This window comes from Catharus ustulatus, chromosome Z, assembly GCF_009819885.2.
Source record: "Catharus ustulatus isolate bCatUst1 chromosome Z, bCatUst1.pri.v2, whole genome shotgun sequence".
Taxonomy (NCBI): domain Eukaryota; kingdom Metazoa; phylum Chordata; class Aves; order Passeriformes; family Turdidae; genus Catharus; species Catharus ustulatus.
In genome coordinates this window covers 66,399,615-66,424,550 of record NC_046262.2, presented here as the reverse complement: position 1 = coordinate 66,424,550, position 24,936 = coordinate 66,399,615, and the positions used below count along the sequence as shown (strand labels likewise).

General features: G+C 37.8%; 1 protein-coding gene across 4 annotated transcripts in view; it reads right to left on the bottom strand.

Annotated features, from left to right (window-relative positions):
• HOOK3 (hook microtubule tethering protein 3) overlaps positions 1 to 24,936 on the bottom strand; it is an 86,835-nt gene that overhangs the window by 21,334 nt on the left and 40,565 nt on the right. For 3 of the 4 annotated variants that reach the window (XM_033084700.1, XM_033084701.1, XM_033084702.1), the window contains exons 7-16: positions 19,714 to 19,776; positions 18,222 to 18,305; positions 17,055 to 17,218; positions 14,727 to 14,867; positions 13,100 to 13,301; positions 9,694 to 9,804; positions 7,060 to 7,147; positions 6,437 to 6,506; positions 2,883 to 3,023; positions 672 to 759 (exon numbers count right to left, since the gene is read on the bottom strand). In XM_033084700.1, coding sequence (XP_032940591.1) covers positions 672 to 759; positions 2,883 to 3,023; positions 6,437 to 6,506; positions 7,060 to 7,147; positions 9,694 to 9,804; positions 13,100 to 13,301; positions 14,727 to 14,867; positions 17,055 to 17,218; positions 18,222 to 18,305; positions 19,714 to 19,776 — 1,152 coding nt within the window. The remainder of the gene's footprint in view (positions 1 to 671; positions 760 to 2,882; positions 3,024 to 6,436; positions 6,507 to 7,059; positions 7,148 to 9,693; positions 9,805 to 13,099; positions 13,302 to 14,726; positions 14,868 to 17,054; positions 17,219 to 18,221; positions 18,306 to 19,713; positions 19,777 to 24,936) is intronic. The other variant, XM_033084704.1, reaches the window with a different exon arrangement.

Here is a 24,936-nt window from a genome sequence, read left to right as displayed (position 1 = left end):
GTAAGCATATTATGCATGTACAGTCCAACAAATCACTGCTTGAAGAAAGTTCTAGAGCTTCTTTTTTGAAATACAGGAGGTAATAAACAATTTTTGAGTGGAAAACTGAAAGTTGTTTTCCACACTAAGTTACAATATGTCTTAACATTTAAAATAAAGTTAACTCGGTATACAGAAACAGAAAATGCTGCATTGTGTTGAGGGCATAATTATTTCACTTTTTTTTTTAGTTTTGGTCTAACTGGCATTTTTTCATTCTGAAATACATTTACATGAAGAATTACAGACTTTCCAGTGGCTTGAAAGGCCTTAACTTTCATTAAGAAAACTAAACCCAAAACAACTTGAGATGCTTTATTCATAGAGAATCAACATTTCCTCAATTCCCTGTAAAGTTCTCTATTCTAATTAAATAATTTGAATGCTGAGTTTTCTATTGCAACAGATAAAATTATTTAAATAAAACATAAGTGACACCTTTTCTACATAGGATGGTTTTCTATTCTAGACAACTGTCTTACATCCTAGTTAGAGAAGCACAATTTAAATGCACTAAACTATTAGAAATCTCAGTTTCTATAATTCTTTTACTTATTTTTTTTTTACAAAAAGGTGAAAGTTTCAAAAATGGTAGCTACTTGAATGTAAATTTGATGTACATTTCTACTTACATCTTCAGCTTTTGAACCTTGATCCTGCAAAGACTTTTGTAGTTCTTCAACCTGGGACTGTACTTCCAGAAGTCTCTGATTCACCAATCTGGAAAAAGACAATATTTGTTTTTCAGAAAAAAACCACAACTGTAAGAGGAAGTCTCAGATTTTTAGGGTCCAGTGTTTTCAGATCATCTACCAAAAAAATATAATGCAGTAAATTACTCACAAAAAAATTACAGCAGTAGTTGGATCTTACAGAAGTTTAAGAGATTATAACACCCAGATGTTCATCCAGAACATTCTCATATTCCTTAACAATTTAAATGCATGCAGAAATCTTCTCTATATACATGAAACACTGACCTTTAACAGTTTTACTGTGTGAGAGCCACTAGCTTATGTTTTTACACATTACAGAACCCTATAAACCTGTAGGTTGGAAGGGATGTCCACAGGTTGCCTAGATCCAACCTCCTCCTTAAAGCAGGTGCACTTACAGAAGATTGCTAGGAACCATATCCAGTACCAGGTTTGAGCACTTGTAAGGACAGAGGTCTAACAGTTTCTTTGGGTTTCTCTTCTAGAGCTCAGACCCATATTCCCTGTTTTGTCTGTTGCCTCTTGTCCTTCCACTATTAATTTCTTGAAACAGTCCAAATCTGTCTTCTTTCTACCTTCCCATAAGGCAGATGCAGTTCACAGTACACTCTTCTCCACGTCACCTTTCCTTTGGCCTGGACAAACCCAGTTCTCAAGTTTTATCCCACGTAGTACACATTCCAGTGTCGCACACTTTAGCAGCACATGCTACACATCTACATCTCTTTGGTACAAGGGAATCCAAAATTACGTGCTCTGTCCAGATGTGGTATCTTAAGTACTGGTGAAAGGTGAACAATCATTTTCCCAGACAGACTGCCTGCACCTCAGTGAGAACAGTCCAGACCACAGTAAGCTGCAAGGTCCCCAGATAACAGAGTAGAGCTGCTCCATAGCCAGGGACAGGGGTCCCATCAGTTCATTTCGCTGGACTGTTGCGCTGTGAATTACAGCCTTCCCTTTCAGGACATCTCAAAGTGCTACCATTCTCAAACTTGTTAAGAGTGTAGTCCCTCTCATCAGTGAAGTTGTTAATAAAAGCGATGAACAGCACTGGTACTGATGAGTGAGGAACTGGGTGCCAGTAGGGTTTCATTTCACTGACAATACTATTTTAGGCTCAGCTATCTGATCACTGTCCAATCAATTTTTTTTGCTCACTTTACAGTCCACTTAGCTAATACCCAGCCATTCTGAACATAAGGATACCATGGGACACTTTATCAAAGGTTTTGCTAAAGCTAAGTACAGTTCTGTTTCACCCTTCTTCACATGTGCTGTCATCTCATTGTCAAGTCAACTGGATTAGTTAGGCATGATTTGCTCTGAATAAATTCATGCTGACATTTGACAATTACTTTACTGTCCCTCATGCAGCTGGAAATAGATTCCAGATGGACTTGCTTTGTGAAATTTCTGGAAAGCAAGCTGCAGCTGACCAATCTCTGTAGTTCCTCATGCTTTTTTCCTTGTCTTTCTTGAAGGTGACTGCAGTATTTACCTCTTTTCAGGCTTCAGGCACCTCCCCCAGTTGAAGGGGAAGATAAGGGAAGATTAGATAAAGAACAGATTCAAAGCTTAGAAAGCAGCTTCACATCACTATTAGCCAAATATGGTGGCATGCTCTGAAGCACTCTCTCTGGTCCCACAGATATCTGTATGCTGATTGGCTCAACCCAGCAGGGTCAGCTACAGAAGGCTGCCAAGGTATATGCCCTGCTGGGTTTTAAATATCTACAAGAATGGAGACAACTTCTCTGGGCAACATATTCCAGAGTTCAACAGCCCCCACCATGAGAAAAAGAATACATTCTTACATTTAGATGAAATATAATGTGTTTCAAGCTCTGCCTACAGCCTCTTGCCCTGTTCCTGTGTATTATTGACAAGAGTCTGTCTCCACCTTCTTTAGACCTTCCCATCATACACTTTGACAAGATACATCGATAAGATATAATCTAAGCCTTTGCTTTTCTAGGCTACATTAGTCTCTATCCCTCGGACTTTACTCATACAAAAGACTCTGCAGTCCTGTAATCACATCCTTGTGACTAATTCCATTAAATCCATGTCTTTCTTCTCCAGCCTGTAGGAAACTCAGTTGAAGCAGAGGACAAAATTTCTTACCTGTTTTCTGTCTCCAGTTCATTCTTCCGTAAGTTTGCATCATCAAGAAGGCTCTGCAATAAGGCAATCTTCTCATTGTCAGAACCCTCTTGGTTCAATTTTAACATCTTGTTCTCATGCTGAAGGCGGATGAGTTTCTCCCTAAACACATAGAACATGGTTTTGCAAAAGTGAATGCCAATATCTATAACAAAGAAAAACAGTTTACCACAGGTAGTAAAATAATAACAAATATAATCTTTTTAAGGGAGATGTTGCAACAACAATCATGTCATCAAATCCCCAAGTACAAACCCAGTTTAAGGAGTTGTACTTGCAGAATGCAGAACACACAAATTACTTCAGTGCTCCCATCAGATCTGAGTACAATTCAACAGATTTATAGGGAGAACAGAGAGTGCAAAACTTAATACCAAGTGTGAAGAAAGACTGTATGTCAGCTGTTGCTGAACTACTACACAAACCTGAGCCAGTCAGCTCAAACCTTGGTCTCTTTACAAGGAATCACAGAATCATTTGGGTTAAAAAGACTCTTTTAGATCATCAAGATGCAACATAAACCCAGCACTGCCAAGCCCAGCACATAACCATGTCCCTTAAGCACCACATCTACACATGTTTTAAACACCACCAGGGATGACAACTCAATGAATTCCCTAGGTGCAATGCTTGATAACCTCTTTTAGTGAAGAAATGATTCTTAATATACAATCTAAGCTTCTCCAGCACAGCTTCAAGAAAAAAGACCAACCCTCGTCACAACCTCCTTTCAGGTAGCTGTTGAGAATGATAAGGTCATCCTTGAGCCTCCTTCCTCCAGTATAAATAACCTCCTGCTCCTCATAGAACTTAACTCTCTAGGCCCTTCTCCAGCTCTATTGTTCTTCTCCGAATACGCCCCAGCCCCTCAGTGTCCTTCCTCTAGTGAGAGGCTGTAAAATGGGACACAAAACTTGAGGAGTGGCCTCACCAGTGCCAAGTACAGTAGGACAATCCCTGCCCTGGTCCTGCTGGCCACTCCAGTGCTGATGCCATTGGCCTTCTTGGTCACCTGGACACTTAAATGTTCATGTTCAGCTGCTGTCAACCAACAAGACCAAATCCACACCAGAACAACAGGTGCTATCCAAAGGGATCTGGATAAACTGAAGAAGTGGGACCATGAAAACCTCATGAGGTTCAACGAGGCCAAGGGTAAGGTCCTACACTTGGCCTATGGAATCCCTAGTATCAGCACAGACTGGGGATGATCAGATGGAGAGCAGCTCTGTGAGAAGGATTTGGGGGTGCTGGCAGGTGAGAGCCCAGAAAGCCAAACATGTCCTGGGCAGCATCCAAAGCATCATGGGCAGCAGGGAAGGGAGGGGATTCTGCCCCTCTGCTCTGCTCTGGTGAGACTCTACCTGGAACCCTGCATTCACCTCTGGGGTCCAGCACAGGAAGTATGTCAACAAATTGAAGTGAGTCCAGAGGAAGCTGGTAAGGTGATTACAGGGATGGAGCATCTCTACTATGAAAACAGGCTGAGAGAGTTGGGGTTGTAGATCAGACTCCAGGGATACCTTAGAGCAGTCTTACAGTATCTAAAAGGAGCCAACAAGAGAGCTGGAGAGGGGCTTTTTACAAGAGTGTGGAGACACAAGACAAAGCAGAGTGGTGCTAAACTGAAAAAGGATGGTTTGTATTAGAGATTAAACAGAAATTCCTTACTTTGAGGGTTTGGAGGCAATGGCAAATGGAGTTCTGGATGCCCCATACCCGGCACTGTTCCAGGCAAGGGGATTTGAGCAACTTGGTCTACTCAAAAGTGTCCTTTACCACGGCAGAGGAGGTGGAACAAGATGACCTTTAAGGTCCCTTCTAACCCAAGCTGTTCTGTGATTCTACGATTACTTCCCACTGTGCATCTTTTCAGACACTCTTCTTCAAACCTGTAGCACTGTACAGGTTGTTGTGACGCAAGGGCAGGACCTAGCCCTTGGCCATGTTGAACGTCATATAACTGTCTTCTGCCCAGTGATACAACCTGTTCAGATTTCTCTGCAGAGCCTTCCAATCATCCAGCAGATCAACACTGTCCTGAGTAACTCAGAATGATATTGTATTCCACATCTATCTGCCCAAAATTGTTAACTCTCTTCCTGAAGTTGGAAAATAGAATGGCAGGGGCTGTGGAAGTGCCCCAGGCTCTTTAAAAGTTGAAGCACTCAGGCAGAGTCACTCTCTGCCCACTTGGTTTGCCTCTTGGTTCTTTCTGGTCTCTTGCTAGAGTAGCAGGTTGAGAAGCTCTACTTCACAATCAAAAGCTGTTTCAGAGTGAATTTTGCAATATCTGTCTGCAGCCACTCCCTCAGCACCCTTCAGTGAATCCCACCCATCCCCCTGGACTTGCAGGGGTGTAAGTGACACATAGCTATTTCCTCCAGTATTGCGGAGGTTCCTGCATCTGTATTCCAGATCAGTGGTCTTATTATCAAAGACTGTGGCAAAGAAAGCTTTAAGTAGATCAATCTTTTCCTTGTTCTTTACTGGTATGGCTTTCCTTGCAATCAATAAGGGATTGAGTTTCTCCTCAACCCCCATTTAATTGTGAATGTACTTATAGAAACATTTTTTATTGCATTTTATTGGCAGCAGCCAAAATAAGATCTAGCTGGCTTTGACTCATCTAATTTTCTCCCTGCATAACAGTACAACATCTCTGTAGTACTCCTGAGTGGCTTTGTCCCTTCTTCCAAACATGACACAATCTCTTTTATCCCAAGTTCTGGCCAAAGCTCTCTGCGCAGCCAAGCCAGTCTTCCTGATGGTTCATCATTCGGTACAGGAGTCTTCTCCTGCACGTTTAACAATACTTTCTTGCCCTCCCAGACTCATTTGCCCTTCATGACTGACTTCCAAGCAACTCTGTCAACCAGACCCCTAAATGGGCCCTACAGAAGTCCAAAGTGGGGGTTCTGCTGGCCTCTCTCTTTAATTCTCTGTGAATCAAAAACTCTCTTGTAACTCTTTTGTTACCATCATCAAGTTCCAGACAATTAAAACAGGGCAACAAGAACCTTTTTCTAATATCCAACCTAAACCTTTCCCAAGACAAATTCAGACCATTCCCTTGGGTCCTGTCACTGGTCACAACACAGAAGAGATGAGTGTTTGCCCCTCCTCTTCCTCTTGTGAGGAAGGTGGAGACCACCATAAGATCAAGCTGGGGTCACCTGATCTGCTCAGTGTCCTCTTCTCCAGGCTGAACAGATCAAGTGACCTCAGCTACCCCTCATACAGTTTTCCCTCAATGCCCTTCACCATCCTTGTGACTCTCCTTTGGATGCTAATAGCTTTATGTCCTTTTCATACTGTGGTACCCAAAACAGCACACAGGATTCTGCCTCAGTGTAGAGCAGAGCAAGACAATCTCCTCCCTTGCCCAGCTGGTGCTGTGCCTGATGCAACTAGAACAGATTTGGCCCTCCTGACTGCCAGGGCTGCTCACTGCTCACTCATGTTCCACATTGAACACTGTAGAGGTTGGTAAAACAAAGCATGCATTAACTTACTTTATTTCAGGAGTAATGATTTCTGCTGCTAAACTGTCTGAAGGCTCTTGTCTTCCCAGAGGCATCAATCCTGAGTAAGGAAAAGCATACCACTTACTTTTTCACATGACAAGAAGTAGACACTGTTCTAGAAGTCTTAGACTACTGCTGGACAATGTAAAATGACACAAAGGCTACAGCGAGACTGACAGACAAGCACCATTTCATTTGGTGAAACATTACGTCTGATTTTATTCATTCTGAAGAAATAATATTGGAGTTTATTTTCTGCTCATTATCTTATCTAAGAACTACAAAGGTACACAAGATTACACATGCAAATGAACCATAACGCAGGAAACATAATGAGAAAATCTCTCTCTAAATAAAACTATGTAACTACATAGAAATCAGATATACATGATAAAAATATCCCACTGGAGAGGAGAGTGAAATTTCTGATTGACTGAAATATCATTTGAAGCTTCTGCTTGCTTATGAAGCTATGAATAGTTGAAGTTTATCACTGCTGATTTTAGAAGAGCTTAAATTTATTCTGTGCTAAACAAAAGCACATTCAATACTCTACAGAAAATTCCTGCACTTAAGAAAAGAGGTATTTAATCTCCTTATTTGTCCTTTACCTGTAGTGGTGAGTTGACCCTCCTGAGCTTGTACACATCTAAGTTCTTCAATAGTTTCTTTCAAAGAATCCCTTTCTGTTCTTAATCTCTGAATAATTGGAAAGAGAATGAAAATCAATCTTGGCAGTACAAATCCACTTCTAACAGCTTTAAAAATTTCAAAAATAATTTAATGGAACTCCAGGAATTACTTTCAAATTAAGGTATCTCAGTCTATTTCACAACAGAATAAATATAAGTATTATATATTCCACATGAAAAGTGGTTTGGGTTTTTTTTGGAAGAAATGTTGCTGATCTTATTGGACTAAGAATAGCAGGAGTATAAGCTTACAAAATCAATATATTAGTGATACGAAGTTCTGGCACCAGGTAGTAAACAGCATCTACTGGGGCCACTCAGCTGTTTTAATTTTCCTTTCATTGGGGCTGATTGCAAGGGAGATGGAAGTCAGTTGAGAGACCATAGATTTTTCCTTCACCATGAACCCAAGATTCAACCAGGAGTGAAATAACGAGCAGGTAAATACAGAGTCAACATAACAAACAAACAAACAAAGAGTTTTTACTTCATTATATTTGTCTTTCACCAGTGAAAGTATGAGTGGCATTTCCACATTGCATTTCTTCTGTGCGTCAGCTGGCCTTGTCTTTCACCAGCATCTTGGCCATGAAAGAAAACCAGTTGTGTAAGACTTAGTAGAAAGGGAAGTCAAGAACAGATCACCTTGGGATCCAGACAGATGTGCTATTCAGTAGCATCAGGCAAATACTCCCTCAATTTGGCTCAAGTACCCTTCCAGCAAAAAAAATGAGAATCTACAGATAGCACCAAGTTTTTGTCTAGAAGGTTGTCAAGAGTCAAAAAAAGGAAAGAAATTGGGTAATAGGTAATAATCCAAGCTGTAGTTTGCTCCAAAAACAGACATGTTCAGTATTACTAAATGGTCCAGAGCAGACCTTGCCTCTGTGTAGGTATGGAGTTGTATTGGCTGCTAGCATTCATTTTCCTAACAGCTGATTGCCAAATGCCAGAATATTTTAGTGACTAAAAAAAGCTCCAGGGTTTCACTGGTACAAGCAGCTCAATAATTACCTTAGAATTCATAACACACCACAGAGGTAAAATTCCAAGCTACTTTGATGAAGATATCAAACACTACCATGTTTTGCCAGAACATAAGGAAAAGGATAAAAACAATTTCAGTAATATTTCCAAAATATAACTGACAAGATACCACTACCTAGTTTGTGACCTGTGGTGGGCTACTTTACTGGTACATATTGACAACAGAGAACAGAAAGAGTAGGTAATACAGTGAATCACTAAACTCATGTGAGGGACTTCCAGCTGTAATTTACTTCTCACAGGTGCATATCCATTTAAAAGAATGTACTTAAAAATAACATCCACCTAAAAAAAATGCTATTTGCCAGGGGTAAAACAGAAAACTACATGACAGTGGCCTGCAATTCAGATCCTTTGTGCAAGATGAAATGGTCCATTGAGCCATGGAGAAGCCACAGAAACAACTTTACCATTATTCAACATAAAAGAATTGGGAAAAAAACATTAAAAACAAAAAGCCGGAAAGAAAGCCAAAGCACAATACCAATGCAGTTATTATGAGCACTCCAGACTGATTTGAAGGACAGATGGAAGTGATGTGAAGGTCAAGTGTCAACCAGAGTTTGAAAATTTAATAAAAAATGGAAATCAATGGCCTATGACCATAAAGTAACTGAAAACTTCCAGTTCAAATTATATTTAAGTGCTAGGCTTGGAAATTTTGGAAATAACTGGACATGAAATATGACTATTGAGGAAAAAGCCTACAGAGTTTCTGACAGTTGGACTTATAATTAAAACATGCCTCAGAAACTGCTAGCTTCAACTGCTGACCTTGATTTTAGGTATCTTGATGTGAGGCACTTGCATATACATTCCTAAGAAACATGCTGAAATTAACAGTTGAGAAATGACAGTGTGTAAGAGAAGTCCAAAGGATCAGCCTCGGCAAGAGAGGACAGAGCAATTAACTGCAGAATCACTAGTAGCAAATGACACAAGAGGAAGGGGATAGATTGGTATCTACCCTGTGTGTTCCACACTGGCAGGACAAGACAGGTCAATAAGGAGCTGTCATAAAAGGTGAGATTGCCACAAAGGACATTTCCCTCTACACAACTACTAAGCCTCTTGCTATACCTAGTGATGACTCCACAAAGAGAAGCACACTGATGGTATCTCAAATCATGCCTTAGGAAAAAAATCAACAGGAATTCAGTTCTAGAATGATACTGCAGAAACCCTGTTGTAAATAGCTTTTCAGAATACCTAATAATTACCCTGGGTATTTATTAATTTTCTCGTGGTAAAGGGTCAGGAAATAACTTCAGATGCCAAACATGAAGGCTTTTCCTCTTAAAAATGGGTTTAATATGTTTTTGTACAGTCACTTTATTCCATGCTGTACAATTCTTAGGTTTAAAAAATATCTTGAAAACAAGCATTAGAAAATTTTAGAGGAAAAAAGACTTCCTAATTAAAAAAGACAGCTAACCATATCTCTGTGTTATAAAGAATACAAAGTTGCTATTGTTACTAACAAAAAAATAACACCTTGGCACTTACATCTTTTTCTTTTTGGAGGCTGTCTACTTTTTCTTTCAGTCGTTTGCATTCATAATCTAATTTATCAGCTTTCTTGGATTCTTCAGATAACCTGTTTTGTAGTTCAACTGCCTGTGAGAACAAGAATCAATAATGTGTCTGCAAATGTTAAAACAAAATACACAAGACAAAGTAGCCAAGTACAATGCACCACAAGTCATGTTGTAAAACAATTGAAATAGTTACTTATATGACATACTAAAAACTTCTTTCATCAGTTGTTCTGTGTTTCAGCAAAATAGAAAGCATTCAAATATTAAGTCTTAGTGCAAGCAGAAGATAGAAAAAAAGTGAAGCATTTTCAGTACATCTAAAACAAGAATTTAAGGTCAAGTAAGGTTTACCGAAAAAAAACTATGTAATTCTAAGGATCAAAAAACTTCGGAACAGCAGAAAAATCTACCTGCATTCTGAAAAGTCTAGTAAAAAGAAAAGAGACTGAGGAAGGTCAATTATCTATACCTTCTAATTATTTTTTTTCATAAGCCTCAGTCAGAATTCAACTACTAGTTAATGCAGCCAGGTACCTGAAATGTCCTAATAATTTTTACTACACTAACAAAGATTCAGCCACAGGCTCCAAACAGTTTTCTTTATTATGGTGAGAAACACACACGTATGCTCTCAACTACAGATTAGTGAAGACCTCTTAATTTCAAGTGAACAGAAATGTGAAAGCCAAGCATAACAGAAGGTAAATCAGTGAAGTCTTCCCTTTTAAAAACTTACAGCCTTTACTAGCAAAAATTCATTCCCAGAACACTAGTAAAGCTAATAATGCAGAGAGCATGGAAGCAAATATGCTAAATAAAGACTGACCTGCAAATACAAAAGCTGAATGAAGACTCAGCTAAAGATCTACAGCTTCTTCTGAAACAATTTATAAGAAGGCTTTTTTCATGGCTTTTAGATTACAAAGGAAGTGATTAAATTAGTAGTTATATCTACATCAAGGTTTCCCAGTGGTTCTAATAGCCTTTTATTTTCAATATGTACAGCTATAGCAAAATAATTACAAGGCCTAAAATACACATGGTATTAAGTCTTAGAGAAGGACTTTGCTGCTGTTGTTCTTAAATTAAAGGCTGCAAAACCAGCACAGGCCTGAATTTTCTGAGATTTAAGAAATGAACATGTTCAATATGAAAATATTACATTTTTCAGATGTGACATCTGTTACTGGGGCTATCAGAATAACTACAGGTATAGCAAAAACACTGTGGGCTTTCACTAGTGACAATGCCGCCACTTGCAAAATATGAGTAATTTCACTTCAAATGGAAACAAATGCATTTATGTTTGTAATTGATCATGCTAAGGTAATGGTATGTAGAAAAACACTGCAGGAAATAAATTTGTCTTGAATTAGGACTTGTGAATGTATATAAAAAAATACAGTTCCATGGTAATGCAGAAGAGTAAAAAAAAATTAACTGCCATCACATTTACTAAGCATTATCTGTGTATGGAATGAGTAAAGCAGGAATCTTGCAACAAAGAAAAGCAAGACATACTGTTAACTATGTATCAGAATGCACATGCACAAAGGGGCTGAATTAAAATTACAAAAAAACTTATCCTGCAGTCTTCACATTCCAATTCTTTAAGCTGAAATAAAGTTTCTTAGAAAAGGCTTGTGCTTGCTCTCAGAAGAGTAAAAACAGTACACCATCACTCAATGTCACCTTACAGACTGCTCTGTGCAGAGAAGATGCAATTTCCTTGCAGGTTACTACAGGAATTTGAATCAACCACTTTCATCTGCATATCACAATGATTCTAAGCCAAAGAAATAACTCTCTAATGGCATCCTCATGAGTGGGGTTGGATACTTCAAACACCAGACAAGACATATACCATTACAGGAGCACACCAGTATCAGCAGTGACACAATATCACAAGCCTTATATCCGGCTTACTTCTGATAGCATAATTTAGGATTGCCAAAAAAAAAATTTTGTGGTTTATGAGTCCCAGGAAAGTCTCAAAAGGAGTCCAGTCTTACAGACACTGAAGACAAACACAGAGTGTTCATTTTGAGACACCATAATTAGGTGAAGAAATCATATCTGCCACAGGACACCTGAGGTTTATTCCAGTCCCAGCCATTAAACAGTTTTGTACCAAACAACAGTTCCTCATAAAGGAAATCCTACCCATAAAATACACAGAATAATGAAGAAAAGGAATATTTTAGTAGCCAAATGATGGGACTGGCACTTCCAAAATCCTTTTGGTTTGTGAAATAAGAAGAATCAAAGGCAAATGTTGAGATTACACAATATCACATGCTCAGCTGTTTAATGAAGTGAATATCGGGTTGCTAGCAAACCTGATACCACTTATGTGTGGGCCATTCCTTTCTACATTTACTTTTCTCTTTGCTTCCTTGGACAATTTTTCTTATCCAAGTTCTTCTTTTTCTGGTAAAATAATTTGGGCTGTATTTAAAATTAGCCCATATAGGCTGAGACTAGTAGTTCTAAACACCGAGATGGCCAAGTACAGGAAAAAAAGTCTATCAAGTCTTGGGGAGACATATTGCTCCTGGGCTTTCAATATTGTTAGTGCTTGTTTCTATACTTCATTCTACAGTAAACTGACATACATCGACCCCTGTGCTGTGATCATTTGATCAGGCAGAAATACACAGCAGGCACTACTGCTTTAATAAGCCATAATCTGTCTAGCCCTGTAACAAGAAAACCAGAATGATATCGTGTCCCTGTAGTATAGAAGCAGAAAGAAGATTAAGCACATCCTCCACCTTTACAGAAACACAGTCACATCGCATTTGGATAAGTAGGAGGATAAACAGGTGCCTTTCACTCCACAGTGTGCTGCTGACACATTTTGTATTCCACTAGGTGCATATAAATAATAAGGATGATATATATCCTTCTCTCCTCTTAAGTGGAAAAATTCAGATGCATCAGACAAACTAGAACATTAAAAAAAAGGGTGATTTAACCACAGAAACAACTTACCTCAGCTGTGGTGTGTTCCTCACTGCTGGAAAATTGCAAGTGAAAAGTGAATACCTTTTCTGAAAGGACAGTCTCTAATTCAAGCCTCGCTACTGAATATGAATTTGGAATCATTTTAGAAAAAAAATCAAACAACATCTGTGGGGTTTTTAAATGCAAGAAATGCTGCTTTTTGACAAAGTAACAAGCTTGTAGTAATGACAAGAATTGCAGGAAAGGAGTACAAACATAGCAAGCACCTACAAAACATGGAAGTCTTCTAAACAGGAGTTGTTTTTTACATAGCTTTTGTTTTTTTACTTTTGAGGTATTAGCCATGTTATGAAGACAAAGTGCTGAACAATACAGAGTACTATTGCATTGATGATGCCTGTCCTCACCTGTCTCTTGTATGTTTCCAGCTGACTGCGTGCTGCGTTGGCCTTCCTTAGTTCTTCCTCCAGGCTCACAGTATTTTGCATGTACATTGTATTCTTCTCTTCTAAAAGTTTCACTTGCCGCCGCAAATCACCCAGGTCCTCCAATTTCTTTTTGTATGACTCTACCTGGCTTTCTAACTTGGCTACTTTATCAGAAGAATGCCTGAAGGGACAGATTTGCATCAAATTTGAACTCTGAAAAGTAACAAAACTAAAAGAATTTTAAATGCTTCTTCACTGTTTTTTCTTAATGCAGAAGACATTCTGAGACATCATGGGGAGAGCAACACAGCAATCATATCCTCCTGTTACTGATGTTTTCACTTCAAAATTTACTGTTTTCTTCCCATAACTATTTGTCAACTCTAAGAGCTGCTGCTGAAGGTTCTTTTAGCTCCTATCCCCTCTACTAACATAACTTTCTTATCTGTTTCCAATCCTAAATAATAGCTAAAACAACCTTGCTCCCACCCATTTCCTTTCAATTCTAAATTATCTTCTGTCCTAAATTTTTCAAGGGTAAAGGAAAGTTTCTGCCTTTCAATTCATTTTAATGATAACCAGGAATAAAATCATAAAAATCCCTCTGCTAGACAAATTACACAGAAACAGTTTTGGAACTTGATTCCTTCTTAAAAAAAAAGAAAAAGAAACAGTAGCTTTCAGCTTTTCAGAGTTTTATCAATCCACCAGTTGCACTGCCAAGATTACAAGGGACCTCACATCCCCCAATGATCTCTGCTACTACTACTGTTCCCAGTTTCATTTTAGAATCAACCAATTTACAAATCTAATTTCCTCTGAAATCCAGGGAATCTCCTACAGAATTAACGGGTTGGTTTATGGGACTCTGAGGCAAGTCAGCTATGTTTAATCCTCATTGACGTGCAGGACCTATCTCCTGGGACAAGGAATTACTCTTTGAACCCATGCCACCCACACAGCTGGATGGGTTTATTCCTTATATTAATGACAGAAGGTATAAAGACAGATAGCTTTGGTAGAAGGTGGTGAATCAAGAATAGCAGTATTAAATAAGCCTTGCTGGAGAGAATGGGTAACTGTTCTGAATAACCCACGGCAACAGATACAAACACTGAAGGAATATCCTCCACAGTAAAAGTGGCTGTCCCACCCTATAAACCCCTAGTATTATCAAAACACGACAGCTTTCATGGCTAAAATCCAGTGGGAATGAGAGCTGCAACAGATATTGTTCATATTAATATTACATGATAAACCAAAAGCACGACCCAGAGTCTGAACAATGTAAACCCAGGAAAGGAAATGGTCTCTAGTTTTCTGATGAGAACAGATGCCTGAGACATAATGAAGGTGAATACTGCATACTCAAAGAGACCAGTGAGTGCCCTGTTATAACCATAAATTGGAACAGAATTACTAAGTTTACTAAGAGTTATTGATTAGGTACAAAATAAACAACTATTTTATGCAAGCAGAATTGTGTGTTGGAGGATCCAAAGAATCTTGGCATTAAAAGTGTTTAATAGCAAATTATTTTAAAAAAAAGATAATGCATATCATATAGATTAAAAGGTAATAGTTAAAGAAAATGGAGCAAAACTACCTGAGTACATCTATCTCATCCTTCAAAGACTGAGCCTCCTCTGCCAGTGTTGTAAGCTCTTCTGTTTGTTGTCTCAATTCTGCAATTTCCTTCTCTAGTTCCTCACAGCGTATTCGATAGTCATCTTTGGCAGCTTCTAATCTGTAGGAATAGAAAAAACCCCAGAAAATAATTTCTCATCCTGAACCACAGTTACCTTTCCTCATCATCATTCCCCCTAAGAACATATGAAATGGCCTCCTGCTGCAGCGAAGGAAAACAACAACCCAATGTGCTTATTCAAAATGTAGAAGTAGATTGACTTTATCAACAATCCAAATTTAATATCAGTCTTTATGTCTGAAAATTCACAAGGTAGTGTATGTTCTCATAAAGAAAAGACCTGAGGTTTTCTTCTATAACATATACAGTAGTTACACATATATATATAGATAGATACATAGTAGTTTCACAAGGGAAGCTTAAGGAGAAATTTTAATCTTTCTTCATCTTCAGACATCCAGAGTTTGAACATGACACTTTTATTCTAACATTCTGTTCTGCTGTCCAACTCATCTACCTCCAACAATATTGACCTGATTGTTAGAGGCTGTAAATGCCACAGACCTCTCACTGAAGAGGCTTCATTTATTAACTCATAATGAACCTGTGCAGGCTCAGTACATCTGGAGAACCAGGCTATCTAGTTAGCAAGGACTCTGACCAAAGTTGCTGAAGTTTTTTCATACACTGTGCATAGGCAAAGGTCTATTAACCTGGCAGTGAATAAAGGGAGTAAATAACAGAAACCTCTTCAAAGTATTCTGAATGAATTGAGGAGGACACAACCCAGAACAGAAAGTTCTACAGTGATTTTGTTCCAAAATTAAAGCAAAAACAATTCAGGATAGGAGATAAGGGCATGAGGGAAAAAAAAATCAGAGAGTCCAAAAAGAATCTCCAAGAATGGAGACAAGAGAAAATCTTTAAATCATGTAAACCAGAAACAACAAAGATTTGGTTCATGACAGATCAGAGCAGTCAAAGAAAAAATACGCAAGACTAGGAGGAAAAGCGATGTACCACACTGGGCACCAGTTAAGCTGTGTGTATGTCCTGCTTGATCAGGTAGAGCAGGAAGCAACACACACAAATTGCCATTAGAACCCACACAATATGAAGACAGGGGAAGGACTTAATGGAGACTGGGAATGAATCTCACACGTGAAAACAGTTTAGAATGACCTTTGGAACCTGAAACTACAGTAACAGGCGATGCAGACATTGAATATGGGGACAAAATCTGTTCGAACAGTAATTGATACCAGACTCAGGTAGGAATCACTGCAGAGCATGAAGATGACTCAGAAGAGATAAAAGGGGACATTATAATTATTTTATTCCTTTTATTTTCCTTTTATTATTTATATATTATTTTATATTCCTTTTATTATTTTATTCCTACGGTAGATGCATAAAAAGAAGAAATCCAGGCACTAGTTGTGAAAGAGAAACACGGAATGTTTTTCAAGGAACGGATGGGAGATGATATGTCAGAACAAGCAGGAAAGAGGTTTAGCAAAAAGAATTGGAAAAACGGCAAAATGGACAAAAAAAGGAAAATAATGTGGCATATATTGTAAGAATAGGAAAAAAGCAATGAGAAGAAGACAGCAAAACAAAAACTGGCAGTGTAAAGGAAGAAACACCATAATTCAATGGCAAAGAGAATGAAAAGGTTATGGTGAAGTGAACCAGCTTTCTTCAGCACAATAGGCTTACACAGCCTGTAAGTAACACTCAAGAGAACCAGGAAGGATCTTTAAAGAGGAACTGTATTTCACATACTGGGGAAAGTAAATGAAGTGCAGAACTCATACATGGATAATCTCCATCTTTCATCACCTCTGAAATTTGTTTTCAAATTCAGAGGGGGACATGCTTTGCTATGTAATATAATGCCACCAGCAGTATAGTCTGTAGTGAATGCTAGGAATTTCACCTAGGAATTACTAGACATTAAATATACAACCAGAATGATTTGCATAAAGGAAAACATGCTACTTTTTATTCTCACTGACTTTGCAAAACATGGGTGAAACGACTGCACTCAAAGTAACTCACAGTAGAGTGACATATAAAGCACTTCAGCACTAAGAAGCTGTGCTTTCTTTAATGCCAGATCTTGTAAAGAGTGAAATTATAATATATACACCACTTTAAAAACTATACTTCTGTGGTTATACACCGTCCTTTATACTAATGCACGTTTTCAGCAGAATCAGAAGTATCTAAGTCACCTCTATTGTCAGCTACAAACAAACAACCTAACAAGTGCAGCTTTTCTACCTGAATGTTTCCTCTTGGAGCTGTTCTAGTTGTGTCTGCAGCTGCAGGTGTCTACGACCTGCAGGACTGTTAGGATCTTCAATAGAATCAGATTGATTTAAACGTTCCATCAAAATCTGGTTCTCAGCAAGCAGGCTGCTCTTCTCCTCTTGGAGGGCTGCAACCTGTTGTAATAAAAGTATGAACAGAAATACTTAACTTACCCAGGTACAGAGAGCAGTATTTATTCATGTTCATCATGAAGTATCAACAGAGCCCATAAACAGAAATATTCAGGTTTCACTAACCACATTTCACAAGAACACACTGTATCATTCAATAGTCATTCAATTGCTATATGATGTAACCAACACATTACAACATTAGGGGCAGAGTTACAAATCAGGAAACATGATTATTCTTTTATGTATTTCACACAAGCATTTAAAGAAAAAGTCTGTTATGAATATAACCTCATTATAATAAAATCTGCATACTTTCCCTACAAACAAATAAAACTAGCTCTCCACAGTAAAGGCCATCTGCAAGCAGGCCTGAAACAGGAACGCAGTCCTGAAGATAGTTCAGTTTCCACTGACACTGTGAAAACAGGTAGTAGTATAAAGAACCCAAAGTGCTCCAAGACCTGAACTGGGGTTCATATAATAACCAGGATGAATGAAGATCAGCTTCATTAATTTCAACTACAAGAAACCTGAGTTAATATTTCAAAGGAGGGTTGCAATAGCAATGCCTTTCAGGTATCCCCCTTCACACTCCTCATGTCTTTCAGATCAATATTGATTTAGTTACAGTAAGACTTAGTCTAAACCCATACACATTTAATGGTCTACAGAAACATCTGACAGGGATTTAACTATTAACTGGAAATCTTAGACCACCAAAACTTGTATTAGCTCTCTATGGTAAAAGTTCTACCACACAGCTCAAACCCTAACTGAATGAAGTTTTGCTACTATGAATCATAATACTGGTAACATGGCAACAAGATAAGAAAACAATGACATTCATTCTGCTAGCACAAGTGAAAACAAAACAACTACTGCTTCATTTTCAACACCTTCTAAAAATTATGTTTCAATACACTAATATTTATTTTCAGCCATGTAAAAGTTAACACATCATTTCTCCACTTCAAAAATGATATGGACTTTATAGCAAACTTACCTGCATATCTAACTCATGACATCTCTGGGCAATTTCTTCTTTTGTCGCAAGTGCTTCATTTAATTCTTCTGTAGTTTTCTTCAGCTACCATAAACAAGAAATGTTTATGTTTTCATTACTTTCTGTGACCCAATAAAAATATTCTGAACTACATGTCTGTAAAATTATTTTTACATTTAGGTAATATATTAATTGTTTAAAAAAAACCTGAGCAATTCTGCTCATATAAGGAAAAAAAAGATGTAGATGTGAATATTGTTTATGTTTATCAGTAAAAAGCAAATGTACCTAAAAGTAATAGCTGCTCTTCCATTAGAATTATCACATCTACTCTATAAATCGAGTCAAAAACTCTAGGAGAAATTAGGTCTGAAGAAATCACCAAATACCTACACTGAAAAAAACTGTCAACACCACTTTTCTTTACAGACACAAAGAGTGTATAATTTTAATTTTCAATCTACATTTGAAATACAGAAAGGACTGGAAGGTGGAATACAGGGAATGGACAATTAGGTAAAATCCCTCTAGTCACTGGAAGCTACTTGTAGTGCACAATAAAACTATTATGTGACAGAGAAGACTACCCTTCTAAAAAGGGGCACTCAACCTTATAAGCACTGGGAAATATTCTGATGCTTCCCTTCAAAGGCTATTAAGTTTAAAGGTATATATCTCACTGGTCTGCAAATGAATGTAGTCAAGATAACATAGAAAACATAGCTACAAGAAAAGCAGTCTAATAAAATAGGTGCATGTTATGTATACAGATACAGATATATACGTACTACTATATATGATGAAATTTAAATGGGTTTTCCCAAACAGTACCATCATACCTTGCATTTGCAAGTTTATTTCCTAAGAGCTTGTTTATATACAAAGACTTAACTTCATCTGCAAGAATTTACATATTTCTTCAGGAAAAGCATAATGGATTAATACAGTGAGCACCACTGTACTGTTCTTCTCAATTAGAAAAATATCTGAGGAGGTAGGACAGTGTTAAGCATGATGATAATCTAGTAAAAAAAATAAAAAATGATTTGTATATTTTTTAAACATATCAGACCAGGAGGGATTGTATTTGAAAACCTCTCTTCTACTTTTCAGTAGTTCCAGGATTCCCATAGAAGCAGTTTTGGTATTTTTTACACTGCCTTTGGAAGTAGGAACTCAGATAAAAATATTTATTCCATTTTTATCTTTCTTCATTCCTAAAGATATGTATCAATCAGCAGTTTTGCTTTATTGTGTCATACAGCTAGACTGGTTTTTCAAACCAACTTTTCTATATCCTTTAAATACACAATAGCAGCAAACTTAATTTATAAAGTTAAAGGACTTGTAATACTAAAATTTAGTTTTTCACTTCTTATTTTACTTTTACACAGCACTCTTTAATGATTAAAGAAAAAATAACAGACAGAGTTCTTAATATCGCCCCTGGTGTGCTTCGATTGAAGGAAAAGAAACATCTAGTCTTAGATACCTGCCGATCAAGGTCAACGTAAGCATCATTTCCAACAGTGACTGGAGACTCTTTACTCATCAACTGCAATTAGATTACACTGGATTAGAAAAAGCAAAGCTTTACTTTCATATTAAAGCCTAAGTTTCAATGAAATACCGCGCTGATTTTCACTTTTGGAAGCTTTAATCTGAATTAATTTGAAAATTTTAAACTTCATTTTTATATATGACATATTCAGAAACAAGAACTTAAAAAAACCTTCATAATTTGTAATATTTAGAATTCTATAAAAGGAATCTTACATCATCTCTTTTTCTTTTGACAGTGCACATTCTTTGTCTATGATAAGCCTACAGAACATCCCACTAAAAATTTTACTGCAGTGGCATTGGAATGATAGTAGATATCAACACACCATGCAAGACCTATTTTTAATTTTTCTCTGCTAGTGAGTGGCTTTTTCATATTTCCATTACTTGGACTGATTTATTTATTTCACACAACTCCAGGACATATCTATCTCAACTACTAGTAGAAAGCAGCAAAACAAAGGTGACAAAAATTCTCTTCTGGAGTTGCCTATGATTTTCAACCTTAAAAAGTAATTCAGTACAGTGCATTCCTGAAATGAGTATTACAATTCCTTGTGTACTACTTCAGTGCAGGAATAGCTGATAATAGTTTTGGCCTAGAATATTTAAAAAAAAAAAATCAAAGCAACAAAATAAAAAAAAAATCAACTAAGCCCAGCCAAACCCAAACACCCTCAAGTCCTACAAAACTGACTGACGTACTGATCAAAAGAAAGGAAAAAAATGATAAATAAGTTTCCTTTTTAGTAACCTAATGATCAGCTGCATCGGTTGGTGAAAGTGAAATCAAATGTAGCAAAAGTTCTAGCTCAGTAACCTTCTCCCACACAGCTCAAGCAAACACAGTAATGTAACATTCTTAAAAGTTTTAAGACAAAAACAGGAAGAGTCTTGCAAATGATAAATACACTATAACTAATTCAACAGGCATCATTACAGAACAGCACTGATGGTTTCTGTCCAAACAAAAAATACTCTAAGAGCTCTCCAATGATGCAATCCATAAAAGTTACAATTAAAAAGGCCCTATCCTAACCAAAATCAGGACAAGATTTCTTCCTTGCAATCTCCTGTCTAGCCTGGTAACTCTCTCTCAAGACAGTACTTCCTTTATTCTGTCTAGAAATCAATGCTTTTGTACTGTTTTCCTTAGCAGGGTCTTTTGGGATACACTGCACAGTCTTCACTTCTCAATCCTGTTTTATATCACTGTGCACAAGTCAAAAATCTGTTTGACATTTACATAATTCAAATACATACAGTTATATTTCTCTCACTTTCCCCATTTCCTTAATTACAATTTAGCTGCATAATTTAGATTACAGTAATTTCACGACCATAAGGCGCACCAGACTATAAGGCGCAGCCCCCGGGAGTCGGCAAAATTCGCAACTTTGTAGATCATATAAGGCGCACCGGACTATAGGGTGCACGTTTTTTTTGCAGCAAGGCTCTGCCCCCAGCTCCCCCCGCGCGGTTTCTGGTCGAGGTCCTGCCTCAACCCGGCAGCCATGGGCCCCCAGGCCCACCTATACTCGGCAAGGGGGGTGCCACGGGCCCTGGGACCCGCCCAGACCCGACAGGGGTGGCGCTGCAGGCCCCAGGGCCCGCCTGGACCTGAGAGGGGCGGTGCCGCGGGCCACCGGGCCCGTCTCCACCTGGCTGCCGTGGCACTGCCGGCTCCCCCCACGGCTCACAGCTCACACTTCCGGGGTGGCAAATGTCGCAACTTTGTACATCATATAAGGCGCACTGGACTGTAAGGCGCACTTCAGGGTTCGAGGGAAAATTTTAGTCCAAAGGGTGCGCCTTATAGTCGTGAAATTATTGTAATCTATTCTCCTCAGCAATCCTCCTCAGACCCTGACAATATTAGCCAAATATCTTCCATTTTCTTTTATACCTTTACAATGACAAAATACTCCACAAAGAAACATTCAGAGCACGGGCATCAAGCCCACACACTCTGCAACAATAATCAGAAAGTCGCAAGCCTGAGAGCTGTCCCATGAAAAATGAAGTCTTGTCTTTTTCATTACTATATATAATGGCATTACAAACTTGTTTTCAATTTAGGACCCTGTTTTCTAACCTGATTAGCATTTAAACAAAATGTCCCAATCCCTCCCTACTCTGTGATGTTCATACATGCTTTGAATACTGCATTTCACCAGCTTTTCCAGATGACTATCAGGGTTGTCCCATATCCAAATACTGAACTCCTCTCTCTATTTCATATTCCACAATGCTGTTCACAAACACACTTTGGACACATGCATGCACACACACACAGAGGTAAATTCCACCAGCCAAGTCAGCACTTTCCAACAGGCAGGTACCCTGCTGCATGCAGCCTGCAAGCGTGTAGAACAACATGTCCCTAAAAGCAGCCACTCCTTCTTGGCCTAACACAACTTCCTCTTTGAAAAACCAGCTCAACAGGCCTGCCCAAGACTTACGAGTAGAAGGAATACAAGTGACACACAACCCACTAGAGGCCACTGTGTCATTGCTTTCTATTATTAGCCATGGCTAATAATGTAATCGTTGCTTTCTTCAACAAGTTTTGCCATTTCTCCCAAAACATCCTATCCTTGAGAACCCTCAGCAGAAAGGTCCAGAAAACAGGACATTATCTGGAATAGGATTAGGTACTGGAGATATACAGTCCAGGTGTACCATGAACACACACTGCATGTGTGAATTTCACTCCATGGAGGGTACATTAAGAATGTCATGGGGAAATGTGAATGAGGTACCAAGAGCAAGAGGAACAATAAATAATTTTAAAAAGTCAGATGTAATAGTAGAATTATCATGGCAAAGGAGTGCTGCCATCTTTTCCCTACACATCTTCCCACATACTGTAAATATGTAACTATTTTATGCAAGAAATGTCTTGACCATGCTCTGCTTCGGGATTGCCTGTACACAGCCAACTCCCTACTGAGAAGTAAAAACTTTACCATAAATAGCACAGCCAATAGAGCACACAACTCCACTCACCTACCCAAACTTCTCTCTTTTCAGTCAGATTTTTCAAAAATTGCAACAAAACGTTTACTGAATGCTATGTTTTAAGATTCCATACAGATAGGTATATCAACTTGAAACACATACTACACTATCCATACACCTAAAAAATATAAGATGAGAGGCTCATCTAGTTTCCCCTATTCTTGACTTTTTTTCTGGTCAATCAGCATTCTCTGATATTAATGAAATTTAGACTTGTAAAATGCTCATTTAATCAGTTACCTGCTCAATGGCACATCAACTCTTTCTGCATTATTTATTACTAATCATACAGTACTAGTAGGTTGTTACTAAATGTAAAGAAAATTTCCATACTGTTCTCTTCTATGTATTTCCTTTACTTAAAAGCAAAAAGTCATGAAATACTGATGTAATTTCAGAGCTTCATATGCAACCTGCAACAGTGATCCTACAGTACGTGCTCTTGGGAGGTGTGGATCAATGGCAATACTTTTGAGTTTAGAGGGACAAACTTCATTTCATTTGTATTTCAAATGAGTTAAGAGAATAAAAAGCAGAAGGAAGTGGTCTTCTCATTTTCCCTTCATATCTGTAAGTTTTCTTCAGGACCAGACTACAAAGGGATTAAAGGTTTACCTTCACAATTCTGCAGCACTGAACTGGCTTCCGTTTCCAAACTCATCATTTAGTGTAAGTATAGTGTAATCAACTATTTTCACATGCATCCTTAAAGGAGGATGATGTGCAGAGATCATAAAAAGGGAAACATTAAAAACATGCTTGCAAATTGAAGCAATTGCATTAGGCCTCTACAGCAGAAAGAGAAGCCTGCTTAAGAGCTTCCCAGAGTGAAATAAACTAGCAACTAGCATTTACAGGCTGGTTCTTTTTCTGGTTCATTTTGCATAGAAGTCAGTCTGGATTTTAAATGGTGCAATTATTGGGACAACATGGCAATTCTGACAGTTATTTGTGAGGTTTTATAAGAAGTAGTTGTCATAATCTGTTAATCCTTTACATCTATAGTTTTTCATGCTCAGAGTTTTTATATGATATATTACATAATACTTGTAGGTCTGCTAATCCTGTATTACTAAAACCTTCACTTTTTAACTGCTTTCACTGTAAAATGTGAACAAGCTGTGTTGTCATGGATACATGAAGATTAGGGAAGGGGTAAAACTATCACAAAACCTGCATGCATGAATAACCTGAATTATGAAAGCTTTTTTCCCCTACACATGATTTTGACAACACAGTTGCTCTATTTAGCTGATGATTTTAAAATCCAAAACACTTGTTTTATCTGAAATGCTTTTTCTACAGTTAATAATACTGTATAAGCTCACTTAAGTGCCCACAAAGCAATATCAAAACCAGCTTCTGTACTCACATTCTTTTACTTTCTTAGAACACCTTTATATTAGTTTTTAAAAGTCATGGTTATGTTTGACACTGTACATCCTTTAAAGCAGCTGGAATTTCTTCTTCCTCCATTTGATACCCACTTTACCTCCACTCTATCTGTTGACAGACCCAATAAAATACTTTCATATAATTTCCTAACTTTTCAAAAAATAATTTTACTTCAGACAAGATAAATCTTTAAACAACCAATAGACCAACCAATTGAGCAGAGAAAAGCCCCACAAAACCAAAAAGTGGAAGTAACACCATTGGCGTTACCCCAGACAGTAAGCATCTTTTCCTACTCCCCTTCTGGCAAGTTTTTGACACTACCATTCCGACTCTCAACTTGACCTCTACAGAGAGCTGCTAAAGTGATCAATTTTACAGATGCTCAAAATAGCGAAGGCAAACGATTTATTTACCTCAGCTACCACCTTTATCAATAATGAACTTAGGCATATTTTAACATTTAAATAAGTGAAGAAAATAAATTATGAAGAACCACACGTTAATAAAAAATTAAATAATTGAATAAAATTTAGCATATAAAATGCTGCTTCTTCCATTGAAAACTTAGCTTCTTCATTTAAAAAAAGGGAAATCTTGTTCTAACTGTGCCTCATGAAATACTTTCATGATTAAGATGATTTACCATAACCAAAGAAGCATCAAAAAATTGTATGTATTCAGGTGAAACAGAAAAATGAATTACATAATATATCAATAAAGCTCGGAGAGGTCT